The following is a 19938-nucleotide window of genomic DNA, read 5'->3' on the forward strand; positions in this document are numbered from 1 at the left end:
CTTGAGCTGATGGCAGCAGAGTCCCGATTTCCCCTTGCTCGAAGAGGCCCCGGTACAAAATCAGCAACGTTTCTCAGAGAGCTCTCCCAGGGCTTAAGATCAACAGCTTACAAAGCTCAGACCTTTAAGACAACACCCTGATTAAATTGTTGCAGTGGGTATTTTAACACCATAAAGGGATACACGATGGCTTAAACAAAGCAGTCTGCCCAGAAAGCTTCAATAATAAATTACACGGTAGCCACGCAGAGCAGCAATAGGAAGAGGGCTGGTGGGAAGATCTGACAGAGAAGCATATAATTTGATTGTTCAAGTTAGCTGAGTTTCAAAACGTTTTTTTTTCTGGCCAGGGTAATCAATACAAGTGATCCAGCAAAGGACACAAGTTTTCGTTCTTCTTGCCATTTAACAAAAACACCGCTTTGCCCTTTCCCATGTATCACAGTGCAATTCTTCATTAGGCTTCTGGCGACATGGCTGAAATCATTGTCTGCAAATTTAATTCAGTATGAACTTTTCTTGCTTTTGCATATTGATTCGTATTTGGAGAACTGTTAAATGAAAGCCTAGCGTTTCTTTTTAGGCTACATAAGGCACGTGGGTGTATATACATAAATATGGTTTATATCTGCCCAAACTGATCAAGTAAAGAATAAACACCATCTTTACCATCTTCATTATTAGGCCTTTATAATTATTCACCATCTTATTATTTGGATTGAACTGTTCTTAAAAAGCATCCAGGGCGATGCTTTAATTCACTTCTCAGTCACTTTCACGTTCTTTGGTTTAGGATCAAAAGCCGATTGCTGGGGCTTGTTCAGGTCTCCCTACACAGCTCAACGCCAGACGAGGAATTGGGAGTTTTTAATGCTAGAGGCAAATATAGCTCTAGGCACTTAATGTAAGTTTATTCATCACATATTTGGGTGGTGGTTTTTTTTTTTTTTTTTGAATAAATTCTCTGAATACAGTCTAATAATTATTATGTGAAGCTTTCAGAGCAGAGTATGCAAGGCTTCTAGCTGGGAGGTACTTTCTTTTCTGCAAAGGGAAAATACTCGTTAGGCTTTAGATGAAATTAATATATATACTTCTTGAAGTAGCTGAGAGACTGGCAGTGCACTCAGACTTTGAAACAATTATTTTGAATGAAAATAGGATGCTGTTAGAAGGAGAAGCGTTTCACTGCCAGGACAGGCAATACTCCCCTGCAGATGAAACCCAGCAGCGCCCCTACACCGTTCTCAGTTTGTTCTGGTTCTAACTTCTGATATCAGTTTGGGGCAATTAGGAATTTTACTGTTTAACTTGGCAGTATGGAAGCAATACAACATGTCTAAAGAAAGAGATATATTATTTCTTCTGGAAAATAAGTAATATTATTATAAAAATTATGCCCATCTTTTTTTCCCTTTTCCCCACCCCTCTGACATATTTGCAAGCTTTTCCATGTAAAAGCGTAAGTTCTGATATCTACAGGTAGCAGCATCCAGCAAATGCAAGCAGCATTAGCTGTGAATTATGAATTCCCATAGCTATAGTTCATACAGGATGCCTTTCCTTCGCTTGGCCAAATGAAGCGAGCCAAAACAATGGCCTAGCAATGAAGTAAAACACCAGTAAGTCGCTGGTTGAGCTCCAGAATACCCCAACAAAGCAGAAGGAGCATTACCGTTTGAAAGAGACACGCTGCATACTTTTTGTATTTCAAGATTAAAAAATTGTCTAGGTGAGAACAGAAATCAATTTTGTCCTCAAAGGCTGCATTTTTATAACATCATGTTTTTTGAAAACCAATAGTTTCTCAAGATACTGAGAAAGCAGGGATTGTTGAAGATATCAATTTTCCAACAAATGAAGGGAATACTGCTTCTCCCTAATTTTATCAGATACCCTTTTATACAGAGCACGCATTAATTACATTTTTAAAAGTAAATGAGAAAAGCACATCTTTTTAGATGGCTAAAACTGAAAAAACTCTCTGAACAACAATATTTTGGCATTTTGAAACAAAGCTATCTTATTTATTTTAAAAGTTTATCTTTAAATCTACTTTTCACAAACATTCTCATTCTCCTCATTCTCAATATTATAAAAAACTCCTTTCAAAATAACCAGAATAAGCAAACATACAAGATTTTATTTTTTTTTTTAATAGAAGTATTAAAATCTCATGTATCAAAAGTATGAACAATACAAAAGGAAAACAGTAATGCCTATTTTTTAGTAATTCTTGCTGGCAGTATCATAAGAATTTCTTCTAAATCCCACAAAAGTGCCTATTAAATAATAGGTGGTCATCCTTATAAAAAGCCTAACGCAACTGCACCACTGGGGAAAAAAAAATCTTTCCAAAACTTCCACTACTATATTTTAAAGATTTATTCAGTCGACACCTCATAATCATCTCTAAATCTAATGGGACACAAATGCATTTCATCACAGATGAAAATCTTCTGCGACTGCTAAAATGAAAATCAAAAAATTATTACAATCTAGTAGTTTGGCTTGCAGCATGCATTAATCAGAAATCATAATAAATCCACATGCTTCTTTAGACAGCACATTAGTCAAACAGTTTTGTATGATAACGACATTGACTAATGGGCTCGGAGTTAGAAGGGTCAATCATAAACTCATCAAATGCTTCATTTAATTTCTTAATTTGGACAAACACAATTTGTTTATGGGAAAGATATCAGGTGTTCTTGAATGAATAATGGCTATGAAACCAAACTCCATTAATCAGGCCTTGATTACAAATGACTCAGAGATTGTTTGTTCTAATTTCATTCATTTGGGTCAACAAAGAAAACATGAGCAAACGAAAGCACTTGGAAAAAATGGCACACTTACTTCTCCATATTTAATAAAGCCGTGATAAATATTCTTTCGGTAACTGTAAAACAAGGATTTTATTACCTACATTAAATACCATTCTTGATTCAAGTGCAAAAATTAATATAGATGATTTATAAGAAGATCATGGAGGCATGAAACAAGGTCTTCAAGTGCTGGACGACTGAACTTCTGAACTGAGAGCACCTTGCGTGTATTTCAGATTTTCCTGAAAGGATGAATGTGAAAAGCAGAAAAAGAGCAGGTTTTGATTTCCACTTTCCATGATATGTTTCAAGAAAATGATGCAATTTAATACCCCTCTTCAACAAGTAGGGAAGTGAGCTTAGACAGCAGAACTGATGCCGAACTAAGGGAAGAAGCCCTGTGGACCCGTGGCTACTAAGATTCACAAATTCCTGCTGTATTTTCCAGGATTTAAGATTTTTAAACCCAACCTGTACTTCTGCAAGCTGATACCACTCAAGAATAGTTTTGCCTTTTGTTACTGTGCAGAAGAACAGACGTTTTTCAGATTTTTGGGGGGGGGAACAATTTGGGTTTTACTGAGAAGGAGCCATCAGTAAGGTAATTAAGGATGCCACACTCAATTCGACCCGCCTGCTGTCCAGCCAAAGTCACCATCACCTCCAGCCATGCCCAGCATCTCACCTCGTCCCCAACATGAGTGATCCCACAGCTCCTGACTGTGCTTGGCTAGCCCCAGCCCCTGGGCTTGCACAACAAGGAATGGCCATGGCCATGCATTAGTTTTCCAGTTGTGGAGAGGGGCTTCCTGCCTAACAGAGTGCCTGTGATCACTGGCAAGTCATTGAAACTCCCTGAAACAGTTGAACGACCTCAAAAGGGCACTGTGATCTAAGATCCATTAATGGATTTATTTGTATCTATTTACACAACAGACAAATGCATTTATCTGTTAAGTTACCGGAGCCTTGGAGATGCAAGCTGGAGGGTGAGAGCAACGCCACCTGTAAGGACCTCCACACCCAGAAACCTGCAGGAAGCACCTTCATCACAGCGAGAAAGAACAAGGACATTTTGTCTCTTTCCCTCTTGTTTCTCCCTTCAGCAAGCTGAATGACAGACCCCGGCAAGCTTCACATCAGGAAATTAGATGGAGAAGCCCTAAACACTGAGCACAATTCACGTCCACCAGCAAGAGACAGTGCTGCTGAGCAGATCGAGCACTATAAAACCCTTTTCTGGGTACACGTGCCATGAAATCCAGCCAAACACTCTCCAGTTCCACTCGTAGGAAAACTGAACTGAAGGGTGGTAAATATCCAGGGATTTACAGGGTATATTGTCAGGACGTATCTTAGGGGCACACACTGGGCTAACACTGTAATGACCACAGACAAAAGCAGGCACCTACGTGGAGAAGATGGCACAACAGATCGTGCAAACTGTGAGAAATAAACATTGTGCTATCAGCGTTAAGACATAACATTTCCCCAAAGGCATGTTGAAACAGAAAATTGCTGCACAACCACATATGGTTTCTGCAGCCAAAACAGTGTATAATTAAATTACTGGGCAAAGTTGCTAAATATGAATTGATATAAAACTTAAGCTAACTGAAAAATTGTCTTTGACTTAAGATCAATAGCAGGACTGCTAGATTCATCTGCACATAATTAGCACACATATTTGCATCAAAATCATGTATACCATATGCTGCGTTACTGAAAACCCATTAGTTAGAATGTAGGCCTGAGATACTTCTGTTTCTTGGTAGCACGAGAAACAGGTCTCAGATTAAAAAGTAACAAAAAATAGAAATTCTCACAGCTTTAGGTATATTTCTAAGGTAATAAACGTTCGCTAACTAGTAAAGTTACCGCAAAAATTACTTGAAGGCTCTGTTTCACATCGTGACACCCCTACTTACACATACCAAGGCACCAATACTGCACTCAGTCTTTTTTTTGGGTACACTTTAGCAACAACTCATTGGCTTCTTAAACTGGAAAAAAAATGGACACTGGAAATTATTCTCCAAAAGTGGTTCAAAGCATTCTTTTTATCTCTTGTAAGAACCTAAAATCTGCTCAGGAAATGAACGCTTTTTGTACCCCAACACAACGGTACCATAACCTGAAAAAGTGAATTACTTTGTTTCAAACACATCTTATTCTCCACCCAAATTGAATTAAAACCCCATATTTTTCAGCAATCAAGAAAACGAAGTTGGAGCAATTACTGATGAAACAAGTGTTTGCTCTGCTCAGCAGTGACACAAAACAGCTGCACTTCAAAATCACATACTCCATAAGGACAAAACCATTAATATGTTTTAAAAAATAATTACTTGGATTAATGACTCTTAATTATATAGTCATAGTTTAGCATGCAGAAAGTATTATTTTTTTTTACTACCCTGGTGAGATTATGTAGCTTTGCCAATAAATTGGGAGCGAGTAACGTATGAATAAATGGATTTCATGTCCAGCTGTATAAGCACTTGGGCCTGGCTGTGAAGCTCGGTGGCCCAGGCTGACCAGGTGAGGTTAAATATTTTGTGCATCTTGGTGCAATTCAGTCTGAAACGAACTGCAATCCTCACAAAACACACAGCATCAAAATTAGATATCACAATTCTGCTCTAACATTCATTTTCTTGATTTTTTAAATTTATTTACTAAACTCCTCTTTAATTATTAAATACAGTGCTGGCTTGATTCCAAGCGCAGAGGCTGTCTGTAGCACAATATGCTAATTCAGCTCTTCTTAGATTAGGATCTCCTGGTGGAAAATAGGTAGGCTTAATTTTTACTTCCAAATATCAACTGCCCTTTAGTTTTTCTGCTGTTTTGGGACTAACACAAGACTACATATGGGATTAGACCTGAAATGCTCCGATAGGGACTGTAAAATCATAAACTGAATAAATTAAAAAAATCCATCCTTGTAGGGATGGGAGTTAAGTGTCTAGACTTGGTGCGCCCTCCAACACAAGCATTAATCACCACGCCTGATTAATAGCATGGTATCATAAATGGCAGTAAACCAGAGCAATGACCTAAAATATAGCAACCTGCTTTGCAGCCAACAGTCGATAGGTGACGTGCAGTCCCCTGAAGGAATCCTGGTCGAAAAGATGGGCTTGGGAGAAGCAGAGCCTGAGGACGCAGCGGGGCCGTGCAGCACCCGAGCACCGAGGCTCTCCTCACCAAGAACGGGGAAACTCTCAGAAGGAACCAGCAACATGATGGGAAGTTCAGCCAAGAACCAAGGCCACTTCAAAAGCCAACGCTAATTTGCCAGTTTGGTAGGATAAATATTAATCAGGCTTGTCTTCTCCTCAGTCCTGAGGGCTCTGGAAATCTCTCAGTGTAATGGGAAGAGCCACAGTCAAGCCAGGAAGGCACCTGATAAGGATTCAAAGCTCGTCCATCGTAATGAATACAGAATGATTCTCTTTCTTTTCTTTAAAACTTGTATTTCAGGTAGATTTTTGGGAAGAACGCTTCATTCTGGACACTCCTGTATCACTCAGTTTCTCCCCAAGTGCTTGTTCTGCTGCTGTTGACAACTAAATGAGTTTTGACACTTGGAAATCTCCTGGCTGAGTTGGGGCAGCAGTGGACCTACAAACTGGGGCCACCAACTCCATAACCAGGTTATTTTCCTAAATTACCTGGTTTTCATGAGTTCCATTCCCGACCAAACCTCGGCTATAAGGAGAAGAGATAAGCAAGCAAAGAGTATTTAAATGACAGGAAATTAAGGAAAAGAAAAAAAAATGCCGATTTTTTGGGGCTACAGTTAATTGACACTTGCAGTTGAAACCACAGCAGCAAGGGGAAGGACAGCTTCTCCTCAGATTGGTGTCTGAATGAAAAGATTTCATCACATGAAGAGATTTCTGGCCTCCTCAGGACAACCTTGCAGTAGTGAGCTTCATGAACTCCAACCAAAATTTTCCTTTAATCCACTTCATTTGTATCTTCGATGTTTTAATAGCTTGTCTTCTGTAGAAGACCGTAATACAAACTTCATCTTCAATAACTGCTACATGCTATTTTCTAACCTGCAGCGTAACAAAACTCCTGATCCTGTGCTGGAGAGCCCACACGGAGCACGGGAGTGGGCGGCTGCCCACTGCGAGTGTTTGCTGAGAGCTGCCCGAGTGGGATGGGGACAGGCTGGTCCCAGGACGTGCTGACATGCTGTAGCTTCATGTTGTCATAGTTTCAAATTAAAAATAACATCCAAAATAATCTTCTACCTAGAAATTATTATAATCTTCCCTGACACAGGTAAAATATTGTATGTGCTATTTCGTCCTTTGTCCATATATACCAACAAACTTTATCCATCCTTCTAAAGTTGTTTGCATAATTACAATTTCAAGCTAAAGGCATCAAGTTTTCAATGGAAAGTTCACAAACAGCAAAATCAAAAATAAGAAAACCACAATCTAGAAATCCATAAACATTTTATATATTTGGCATTTAAAAATAAATGCCAATAAAATTAAAGTTTTCATACTTGTTGCCACCTGCTAGCCTTACTACTTTGCATAGCTAGAATAGAGCAAAATAGAAGCCATCCTATTTAACTAAACAGTTTTTATTAAAGTAAAAGAAAAGCAAGAATCTATAAAGTAGCAAGTGATCCTATTAGTTCCACCAGACTAAAATCATACAGTCTACGTATGTGGTCCTTTCAGCCACATCTGTTATGAGCCATTTTGATACCACAGAGTAGAGAATATTGGCCTATTTATTTATCATGCACTAGGAGTGCAAATTAGGATTTTTCTTCCTAATAAAATGTAACATAATAGGTAGGTAAAAAATAAAAATGCAGTAAGTACTATAAAACGCTTGCATTTTTACAACAGCAAAAGCCCAAGTACTTGTTATATTCCATTATTTTCTCTGCAAGGAATATGTAAAATGCAATAAAGATGCATGGTACAAAATTAAAGGGAGCAATCTGATAGTATAATTCAAAGATAATGAGTTAAATACCCAATATCCAGAATTGCTGCCAAACAGATCTGATAAATGTTAAATGCTTATTTCTATTCATCATTTTTTACCACATATTGCTAATGTCATATTAGTCTCTCAATGCTGAAGTTCCCTTTAAATAAACTCTATCAAGAATTCTTTGCACAAAAATGCCCTTCTTGAATGCTCTTTCAGCCATAGATTGAAATGCAGATTCCCAAAACAGATCAGTCACTTATTTCAACTCTAGACCTTTGAAAATCCAGATCAATTGCCTTTTGTAATCATCTTTATATGGAGAATAAGAAATTTCTCCATGTCGCCGAAGAAAAGTTTTCAGACTCCTTTGGTAAAAGCAGTAGGATTGTTAGCTCGAAACGTCCCCGTGCTACTTCATCTCAATACATTTACATTTCGGAATATTCATCCATATTTTAATCTTTTTGTGAAAACACGGTTGCCATACAACAACTGCTGGCACAAATTAGCTGGCTGTAAGGTTTGGAGGTTTGCTAATACGCTTATCAGTTTTAGTGAGGCAGGATTCAGCGTATGGGAAACTTTTTTCTTAATATTCGTGATATGCACAAGCAAATGCTTAATACCAAAACAAGCTCAAATCTTCTGTGCTTCTCTCTCTCTCTCAGTAATGAAGTCTGGGAAAGGAATCACAGACACCCAAGTGGTTTGGCAACTGTAAGTGACAGAAGCTCGGCTAAATCCTCTGTTTACACTGGGGATTAGCCGGGTAGATTGTGCGCCGCAAACTGAGCTGGCCATGGTCAAGGGAACCTGCTCCCTGTCAGCCCGCGGGGCACCCGCACAAAGCCCGGTCCTGGTAGGAAGTGACCCATAAACGTATTCCTACGAAGGATTTATACAAAGCCAGTCTGCCTCATAGAAACTCCATATGACCATTAACTGGCCTGCAAGGCCTGCCAGGAGGCCTAATTACAGGTCTACAGAGCCCAATAACAAAAGCTGAAGAGCTTTAGCCTAGGGATGATCTGCTTTATACTGACTTGAGAGAGTCCATATAGAGTGACAAAAAGAAAGAGGTTTAGCTTTAAAATTCTCCCAAGAGACAAAGCATTGTAGCTAAGTCTGGAAGGCCCACATGCAACATACTTCAGATAGGCTTAAACATACCACCCTCTCAAAATTAACATTCAACTATTGCCTGCTTAACATCTGCTCAAACATGGCAAGTTGCTGCGATATTGTTAGACAATGCTGAAAAGGCTTTCTTCTGGCTAAATATTGGGAAGGATAAGAAAATAAAGTCATGCAAATATCATTTATAGCCGAGACCAACGGCAGGTTTTATAAATCGAGAACCAGGTGCCCTAAAAATTCAAGGGGAGTGCTTCGGTGTCTTCAAGTATTATGCTGCTTAATGCGAACAAAGATACTGAAATCAATCTGCACTAACAAAGAAAATGGTATTTAACAAAGCCCGTAGCAAGGCCACCACAAAGGACAGAGACAAAACTTCTTGACAGCAGCAGATCACCTGAACGTCACGGTGGCCGCCTTTCTGTCCTCCCCTCCCAAACGCAGGTGAATTTGCTGTATTTTACCAACTCTCCTGCAACGAGAGACCAGAAAGTCCCCAAAGTGCCCCAGCAAAATAAAATAACCCCTATTAAAAAGGGTCTAGTTTACCATTTGCTGTCTTTTGGCTTTCAGAGAAATTGGTTGATATTTTCTAGATGAATATTAAAGATGCCAAGAGCAGATTTTCCCAAGATACCAAACATCCACAGTTCCTGACAGAGTTGGGCCTGGTGGGGAGGCCCTTGGACATTCACCTTCCCTGAAATAAAGCATTGCTGGTGACAAAGCAAGCAGTGAAGAGTGAAGGGAATACAATTATGTTTAATTAACTTTTTTAAACCATGGCCATTGCACTAGAGCAGGACTTGGTAAAGTTGACATTCCAAAAGCACTTTCAAAGCCTGTGTTCTGTAAATCCATAACCTTACTGGTGTGTTTCAGTACACCACCTTCTTTCTCTTGCTCAAACCCCCAGGGATAAAGCCATGCAATTTGCAAGTCAATAGGTTGATGTGAAGCAGAAAATTATACACACAAACATCTTCAGATTGAGAAGACAACCCTATCGTGCAAATCTTTAACTGAAACACAAGAAACAAAGCAAAACACGGGCCATGAACTTTTGTACCTGGCACTCTCCCGTTCAATAGGGACGTATTGCAAACCCGTATCATTGCTAACAATTTCTTTTTTCAAAATGAAAGTCCGACAGAGCAGTAACTTGGCCTCTCCACTAGGACACAGGAGGTATGTCCCAGTCTCTCTCTCTTTTTAATATAATGTTTTAATCTACAGAAGTGGCATTGACAAAGGATACATTGGAATTTAGACTATTTGATGGGGTTAAGCAAAAGAGAAACCTAGATTGTAACATAAAGAAATTAAATTTGAAATGTCATGAGGCTACGGTGAATAGGAATTACAAACTTAAATATTAGATAAATGTAGTGCTGGGAGAGGCTATAAGCAAAGTTCAAAACCTACCATCAGCTTGAATTTGAAGTCAGATTGCTCTTACAACCAACACTGGTATTTTACAGACAAGCTAGCTTCGATTTATGCACATTAACATTTAATATGCTTTGTAACCTTACACAGCCGAGGTACTGTTTGCTGTATTTGTGTTATGTTCATCCGAAGGCATTGCCAATACATTAATAACCAAAACCATTTGCTAAGTAAACCAAGTACAGTACAGCAATATGCACTGCACAGTACAGTAATACGTGGAAATCTTCAGAATGAAATGGGCAAATATATTTCAATACCAGCGACAAAATAAAGTGTTAGATTCATGTGGGAGATGGGATAGTATTGCCTGGAAATGGCCTGGAAAGGGGAAATGGAGATGCCAACGTTATAGGACATCAGTGGAGATGAACAGCGCAGGGACCTTCCCAAAGGCTTCTCTAACGCTTGGGGGTAATTTGGAGGCACTGCAGAAGGTGGAACTGTTTTTGTCTATCGAAACCATCGAGAAGAGTGCATGTTAGGAACAGTCCTTAAAGTCTGGGGCGTTCCGTACGGAGCACTACGCACACAACCAGCGGTTTGTTCATCTCCACCAAGGTGCAGATTAAAATTCCCATTACGTTCAGCTACGTGATCGTGCTACAACAGCAACACCAATTAATCTGTTGATTTTGAACTCTGGAAAGCCAACAGAACACAAGGAGCTCTTCAGGAATGCTACAATGGCCGTTTGCTTTTATTTCTCTAAAGGTGAAAAAAGTGTTCATTTTGCAATGAGTAAATACAATAAAGACATTGAAACAACAGCATTAACACGCTCATCCTCTTAAATTAAATTAATAAAAATTCAGTTTAATTGACTGAATACAGGACCAGGAAAAGAAGGTAAGAACGATCTCATAAATGCTTAAGATTACCAGCACCTAAATAACGACAGGAAACATTTTTTTCCTATAAAATTGGGCTGGTAAGAGAAACAAACAGATTAACTCTCTCGAGTTATTTATGAGCAGCGTGCAGCTTCAATATAGGTTTCCGACTTCAATTGTGAATATTTAAATTAAAAAATATCATAGGCCCTTTATATGTTTCTGGAAATTTCTGGGACCCAGGTCACGATGATATACAACTCCTAGGTATCTTTTATACATTTCCCAGGTGTTAAATTAAAAAATGAGGTGTGACAGATGTGAGTAGTATAAACAAATTGTGCTTTTTTAGGTCAGTGCTGTCACATCTACTTTATAATTATATGCTTCAAAGGTTTATTAAAAGTTATGGAGAACAATGAACACATTTGAAACTATAGAATATAAAGGGCTAGGTGCATTTTTCTGGGAAAAAAAAATCCAGGAAAGTGAAAAGATGGTATTCCTTAACACAGGAGGTTTCAGTAAGGGGGAAAAATAAAGAATGATATTAGAAATCTCTGCTTATAAATTAAGAATCCATAAACCAGAGACAGACAGAAGCTGAACTAAAGACAAACATGTATTTATTACAACACGTACGAAATACTGCAAGTTTTCCTTTTTGTGTGGAAAAATTGACAAAGTTTTAACAGGAAAATTAAAATGGGAAACGTTAAGATACAGAAATAAATTAGCGTGACAAACCTCAACACAGAGTAACATATTAGAGAGTTAAATTGTTATTTTAATAATCTGAAGACGAATGACAATACCTCAAGAACATCCAGTCTGTTATATCTAGATATCTTTATAAACCACCATGATCCCACCACAGTGTAAGGTTCTCAGATAATAATTTCACACGCAAGTGCATCAAAATAACTAAGTAAGTTCAAAATAACTGCTTGGAGACTGGGGGAAGGGAGGACAAAATCTCCACATCAAGGCAGAGATTTTTGCAAGGCCTCAAAGAGCAAAACGAACCTTGGTCTACATCAGCCCACTGACCAAACCCACAGTAGCACTACAGTAGTGTTAAAAAAAGTAAATAAATAAATAAAAGAAATAAAAAAGGGAACTCCTGTTCATTTGGGAATGAGTATGTCTTGGACTTACCTTGGACTTAGATAAGTATCTGCACAAAAGCAGGATTAACAAAAAGGACTGATCTTCTAGCCTTTGGTTCACTAGAACAAGGGTTTCCATAAATTTTTAAACGTGACATGAAGCTACAGGATCCCTCCAATTTCAAATTGAATTAAAAGTTCCAAATAGTTACCGAGACATGCGTTTTGCCTTCCTTGTTACTAGCACTAGACAAAATAGGAATGCTTCTTTCTGGAGGGCACTAATGTGGAGGTCAGCCTCTTGCTCTGACCCTTTTGGAAAGCTTGCTACGTATTTCTGCTACCCCTTCAAACAAAGAAATATAAATATTTACATGCACCAAATTAGTTCAATGCTAGAAACTAAAGAAACAAAACCAAATTTTGCAGAACGCAGACTAAGAGTTTCGGTAGCAGCAGCAAGAGGACAAACGCATAGAGTCTGAGCGCTGGTTCTCCAACAGCAGACAACACAAAGCACTTACTTTATCTCCTTAGAGGAGTTTAGTAAATGCCAATGCTGATGCACACCAGTTGCAACTTAACCAGAGACTGAAGTGAGCTAAGGGAAAGGGACTCAGCCTTTGTCGAGCAGAAAAAAAGTAAAATTTCTATCGTGATAGGTTTCATTTGTCTGATATTATAAAAAAAAAAAAGAAATAAAGAAGAATATAAATTGACTTATAATAGCAACACTTACCAGCTGCCTCAAGAACCAGCTGTAATCTAGCTTTGGCCTGTTCAGCAGGAGTCTGAAAAGAGAGGATTTGTAAATCTTCACAACTGTTTGCACAACCAACACGCGAGGTCACGTTACCGGCACGCAGCTCCCACCGCTACCAGCCATAATCTGGTCTTAATATGATTAATATGGCGAGTTTTTCACACTTCTTCTGTTATCTGTTTTGATTTTTTCCTTTCCTTAAGGTATTTCTTCACATCTGTTGGGCTGAGGAGCACACTGTTGGCTGTGTACCCACTATGCTAATTATTCCAAGTGATGTTTTACTGTGTCCAATGCGCTTGCCATCCCTCTAATTTTGAAGCCACTCAAACGTTTTCACAGCTAAATTTATACATAAACCACATTTGTCATGGAGTGCAGAAGTTGATTATTTCTGTAAGCATCTGAAAACTTTGGGAGGTTTCTGCTCTGCACGAAAAAGAACAAAGCACGCAGGAAGTTTCTGGTGTCATCCTTCAGCTTTGAGGGCTCTTCTGGGCAGACACTGCACCCAGAACATTTTTCCTGATAACCAGCGTAAGTTGGCACCTTTCAGGTTTCACCTCACTGCTGACACAAGCATCAGGCAAGGCAGTCAGGCAGAGCTCTTTGCTCTGAAGGTCCCAGCTGATGATGCTCTGCAGGGAAGAGCAGTAGCCCTGGGCAGACCCCGGCTTTCCTCAAAACCGGCACGTTCCTAAAGAGAGCCACTCTGTGAGGTTCAGGGGCAGCTCAGGTGCTGCAGTCACAGCACTTTAAATTTGTTTTTTACTGTTTCAAACAAAGAAAAAATTGACAACAAAAAAAAAACAAACCCACACAAGTTGCTAGCTAGCTATAGAGATTAAGGGATGTGTCTGATGGGAGCTCCAGAGATGCCATCGGTGTCATGTTTTGCTTTAAAAATGTTCAGTTCAGGGGGAATTCAGCTTTTATTTTACTGAGATAATTAATAAGTTTGGAACAAATGCTTCAATCCAAGTACTAGATTTTATTTTTTACAAATAGAATTTGCTAAAATTCCTGCTACTTGTGATGAATTTTGGACTGAGAGATCAGTATTCAAGCAAACTACACTTGGAAAAGTTGAGAAAAAAATCACCAATGTCTTAAAAAAAAAAAAAAAAAAAAAAAAGAAAAGGAGTCCAGACTTCTATTTGACTTCTATTTGAGCTAACGAGCAGTGTGAATATTGCTAAGTAGCGCACGTGGCTCCTGTCAGTGTCAGCCACCACTACCCCACCACAAGCAGTTAACCACGACGAAACGTTGCGAGTTGCAGCGTGCTCCTGCCTAATTTTTAAGGAGTTTTCCTGTGGAATGTCACCGACGTTTGTCTGTGCTAATACCGGTTATGTTCAATCCCTCCTGCCCATCGCTAACGATACCGGTCAGGTGTAATGCGCTACGGGACTTCTCTCTCACGACATGCCTATAAAAGCCTAACAAACCCGAGTGTGGCAGGGATCCATCTGCATGTATTTTACACACGTGTTTTTATCTTTGCACTGGGTGAATACAAACCCTGCCGCCCTCAAAGCCTGCTGCAGCCCCCGAGCAGCCGGGAGCGACAGCCCCCGAGTGCCTGCTTTCAGCAGACGTGATCGACATCCCTTAGCTGCCCCAGCCACACGTGCTGCCTGAAATCACAATTAAATGACAGCCTTGCAGAGGGGATGTAGGGTATCAAATTTGTTTAACAAAACCAGTCGAGTTCATCATTTACAAATTTTTCCACTTACTGGTAAAAGCACAGCCTTCTCCAGACCCACAGCTGCCCCAATCTCTGTGTTAGACAACTCCAAGGCCACAGATCCCCAAACTTTGTGGCTCTGTTTGCTTACACCAGTTGAAACGTCTCAGCGTCACATCTTGCATGGCCCCGAGGAGGTTGGTGTCCGGGTTCCTTCCCGAAGCTGACTCACGGCCCCATGGCCAATTGCCAGGACAGCAGTGGCAAATGATCCTGCTCAGGTTTTGGGAACAATATTACTGCAAGCACTCGTTGCAGCTTAAAATAGAACCCGAATTGTGCTTGTGTTAAATTTAGGCTCCTCAGCAAGATGCCACTTCCCTAGGTTTCAGTTTCTCTCGTTGCAATTGTACTAAGATTCCAGTTTTAAAACCAAAACAACACCCAGAGGACTCAGCAAATAAACACCAATTAAGTGAGCCCGTGTATGACTCTGGAAGCCGAACACAAATCCATCCTCTTAGTTCAGCTCCAGCTTACCATCAGTTACTTTCCTGGGGACACGTATCTAGTCATTCCCAACACCTGCAGAGCTCAAAAAAAGTGTAATAATAATAACAATAACAATAATAATAATAATAAACAAACTTCAGTTTCCTAGCTGTTGGAAGAGCTGGCTATCCAAAACAATTGGGAATAGATACAACGTGGGTCAAAAACCTACAGCAAACTGTTGTAGTGGATTCCAGAAAAGAAATGTTGGGAAGGCAGAGTACAGCAGGACCTCAGCATCACTGCAACCAGGACACTTCCAGAGGCTTTCTCAGCTGATTCTGCTCCACATTCTCTGGTTGATTTTTGCTTTTCACTCAAAACCAGAGGAAGGGTACAGGGCAAAGACTGGTTTTGGTCAAAGCTAACCAACTCTCACCGACTTGCAGGGGGCTGGCAGAGCAGCGGGAGGTGGCACATCGGGACACTGGGCTCATGGACTGAGCTGGCAGGAGCTGACCGAGGCCACCTGAGCAAGATGTCCAAGGATTTGGTTAGCTGGGATGAAGGAGAGAATTGTTTTGCAGTGATACAAAGCTGCAAAGTGTTGTGGTTGGTGCATAGTGGGTTTTTTGGTGGCAGATGGAAGCTCTGGGCTGAGAAATGGCAGCAGGGCTGGGCCAGCAGAAGCTCCAGCTGAAGAGGGGTGGCTGGGGATTATCCTAGGACTGCACCCTCCGGTCTGGGGCTCCTCTTCCAGAGACTACCTGTTGGCAGCAACCGTTCTGGGAGGGTGATGTGGGGAGAGGAGAGGCTCCTCCAGAGCTAAAGGACAACCTCACACTGTCTAAACGGCGTCCTCACCGACAAATGTTGTCTCATGAGTCTACGGGATCTCCTCAAAAAGTCATGCTGATGTTCTCACTGACGTGCCAAAAGCTTTGATTAAAGTCCTACTTGAGAAAAGCAGGCAGCAAGGCACAAAACAACCAGGCCCCGTCTCACAGCACCAGCAATTTCTCCCGTTCCCCATTAAAATGTTGGGCTTACAGCCTCGGTAGCGATCTGGGGAGATGCCAAGTGATGGCATCGCACTGCATCTACAGGTAAATGCATGATTTAGGGGTACAGGAGGCTGAAAGCCTTAACCAGATCAAGCGGTAACAGCAGCACAGAACAGCATAAAATGTAATGCTGATAAATACAGAGTAATGCAGATTGGAGAGAACTTCTCACTCGCCTTATTGTGTTCTCAAAGCGCGCTATCAATTCAGGAAAAAAATAGTTTAGGCATCATTGTGGACAGCTAAAAGGAGACCTCAATGTATATCGGTAATGAGAAAAGACAAGGAAGAAATGAAAAAAATTAAACAAAGGGGATAGATGTATAATTTCATTTTAATATATTCTGTAAGTCGGTGGCCTGCCTTCACCTGAAATATTATACATCCCAATTCTAGTAAATCTATCTCAACAGGGAGAGAGCAACAAAGAACCCTAACCCCTGCCTATCTTTTAAACAGAGTTTGATCAAATTAGGAAAAAGATTATGTGACATGTTTGTTTAGCATAGGAACGGAGGCATTCCTTTTGAGTCATCCCTTTCTCATTAGGAGATTAAAAAATAATAATAATTACCAAAGAAAGTGAAAATGAAGAACTTATTTGTATTACGGAACACCTCATAAGGGCATGCAATATTAAAAAAATAATAAATTGAAAAAGACTGAGAATTTGTAATTGTCTTCTTTTTTATACAGAAGCCAGAGCAAACAGAATGAATTTGAGGCTGGCAAATTCAGAACTGACAGAGGAACATTTTTTCCTCATTAAAACAAACAAACAAAACAACAGAAGAATTCACAACATGAATTAGTAACAGAGAAATGTAATAAGTGTGCCCAGCATTATTTGATTTATACCCCTGCATTTTCAGGCATTAATCAGCAGAAATGACTGGATGCTAAATGGTATTTCTGATCTGGTGTTTCTTCTCTGATACAATCAGTGGCAATGCACAGATACAGGCTATGGCAGGACCACTTGTTCTGACCTAATGTAATCCACCTGCTCCAAAAAAATAAATTTTTGATAAACTGTGAAAAAAAAATAAATTGGGAAAGTGAGTCCAGCACGAGATGGCACCGAAGCTGTTTACTCCACAGCAAGGGAGGTGTTTCCCAGCTTGCCTCCTACCCCTAACTACCTTCCTGTTAAATACAGCGGAGGAAGGATGATTTGTTCTTACAACTACCCAGCTAGCTGTATGAAAACGTTCAGCAGCTAACAGTGGAACACATCACATTTGTAGTATATTGACAGAGCGGTTTTACACTCCTACTATCGCATAGGACGGAATTGGAAATAAAAAAAAAAAAAAGAAAAGAAAAGAAAAAAATCTGTCAGACTGTTTGCAGTCTAATAGGAAGCACGCTTTGTATTGCAAAACCCCGGTGCTTGGTTTGTTTGGTTGTTTGTTGTTGATGTTGCTTTTTGTTTGCTTGTTTGTTTTTTTAAACTTTAGGTAAGCAGCCTAACAGGAACAGAAAACACTGTAAGCTCGAGAAGCTGCCCGTGCTCTGTTTCCTAAGAATTTTTATACTCTTTTTGTGGACCTCTCATCACCACACGCTAGTTACAGTCTAATACAAATGACTGACCTGTTCCATGTTACTACTGAAATAGAATTGGGCATAACAAAAATCTTGATCTTAGATGTTGTCAGACCTACGCAATTATCAAAGCGTGATGTACACGAATTAGAAGTGGAAAGAATCATGTAAAGCATGGGATAATAGCAATATCTGTCCATCAAATACACAAATGCTTTTGGCACTTCCATACAAAAAAAAAAAAAAAAAAGGAAAGAAAAAAAAAAAGGCAGCATAAGCAACATGCTAACTATGAAAGGGCAATCATTATCGGGGAGAAAAAAAAAAGAGAGAAGCCAAAAAAGCCATTTTAGCCTTTAATGTATGTAAAGGCCACAGGAAGAATATGACTAATGATGAAAAGTACAGCTTAACTAGCAAGACAGCCACTGCACCGAGGAGATAATCAAGCAGGATCTGCCCATGGAAGAAGGCTCTCCCAGTCGGAGCTGGGAGGAAACATCTGTACCCCAACAGAAAGGTCTGAAAAACTTTCCCAAGCTGCACAGACCACCCTGCCCATTCCTGGTACCCCAAGGATGCTGAGCTATCCAATTTGGGGCAGAAAGACTGCAGAAGGCAATGAGACAGCCCAGTCACTGAAATTCAGAGCCTTTCAGAGGGGAAAGGCAAGATTGTTGGCACAGCTCTGAAGTCCCAGCTCTATAGCTGCTGAGCAACTTCATGGAATGTTAAAATTCTCTGTTCAGGAGTGTTTTGACTACTTGCTTTTCGTCCAAGTGAATTTTCATTAAAAAATTGAGATCAAAAGGGAAAACGCATTATATTGTCCCTAGTCATAACAGGCACTTTGACATGTGCCATACCTCAAGAGCAGAGGATTCGGAAAATCCCTTTCCATCTCTCATCCGGGACATAAATGGTCATTAAAGCCTTTGGATTTGTTAACTTTAATCACAGATTCCCTGCATCCACTCCCACTTCACTAGGCTTTTTTTTCCGCGAGAGACACGGGTTACCACAACATCTTCGGGGAACCATTATATGCAAGGTGGTCGGGAAAAAATGCAGCTTTCTTTCGGATATTACCAACTCAAGATTTCAGAAATAAGTAACAATGGCTTACTGGAACAAAATCAAAGGCAGCAGCCAATGTCTGTGGCAAATAGCCCCATATAGCTCCAACATATGTCAGCGATTTTCATTCCGTATTCAAACCGTTTTGCATATTGCAGTAGCAAGTGCTCCTTTAAAGGACCGTAAAACATAACGTATCAATTTCAGTGAAGATTATTGATGAAAAGCAAGGAAAATGGCCTTCATCCTGGACGTGGATACAGCACATGGGTTAACTACGCACAAGAAATACACAGAGTAGTAAATAAGATTTAAAAATTGGCAGATCCAGGTCTCTTAAAAAAGACAAAATTACTGAAAATGTCAAACTCGGGCAGTTGTAAAGTCTGCATGAATTCTTTAAGAGAGAGGAAAATATAAATAATACTGTATCCACACGCATATTAAAGGATAAAAAATTACCATCTACCCATTCATTTAGCAGCAGTCGGTAATATCTTGTATTTCTACTCTAAATGAAATATAATAACGATCACACAGAAAAATCAACCTGCTCATGAACAGAAGAGTTGACAGAATAAATTTTTGCATGGTTTTACGTGGTCATTATTGCACAAGTTTATGTATTTTCTAATGTACCCTTTGAAAATGATTCTAATTACAAATCTCTGAGCTGAATTCAAACTGAGAAAGATAATCCTTCCCAGCGTTATAGGAAAAATGATAGCCCAAAATTAAAGGTAGGACAGATCCGTCGTGCTCTAAAAAAAATAAATTGTAAGGTTGTTAATATTTAGCTTCTAATAATGAATTTTTCATTTATCTTTTATCACAGTTTTTTATTTCTGGTAGATGATATTACCAAAAGCCTAGTCTCTCTATATAAATAATATCAGATAAATCCAGGTTCTTGAAAACAAATTTCTCAATTAACACATTAGAAATTGCTCTTAGAAGCCACAGCTCAA

At 39.6% G+C, this 19938-nt stretch overlaps 1 protein-coding gene across 3 annotated transcripts in view; it reads right to left on the minus strand.

Annotated features, from left to right (window-relative positions):
* The window catches only part of RSRC1 (arginine and serine rich coiled-coil 1), a 141417-nt gene that overhangs the window by 46951 nt on the left and 74528 nt on the right, over nucleotides 1–19938 (minus strand). For all 3 annotated transcript variants that reach the window (XM_084291853.1, XM_084291854.1, XM_084291852.1), the window contains one exon: nucleotides 13073–13124. In XM_084291853.1, the coding sequence (XP_084147979.1) occupies nucleotides 13073–13124 (52 nt within the window). The remainder of the gene's footprint in view (nucleotides 1–13072; nucleotides 13125–19938) is intronic.

The sequence above is a fragment of the Netta rufina genome (genome assembly GCF_964035555.1).
Source record: "Netta rufina genome assembly, chromosome: 9".
NCBI lineage: Eukaryota > Metazoa > Chordata > Aves > Anseriformes > Anatidae > Netta > Netta rufina.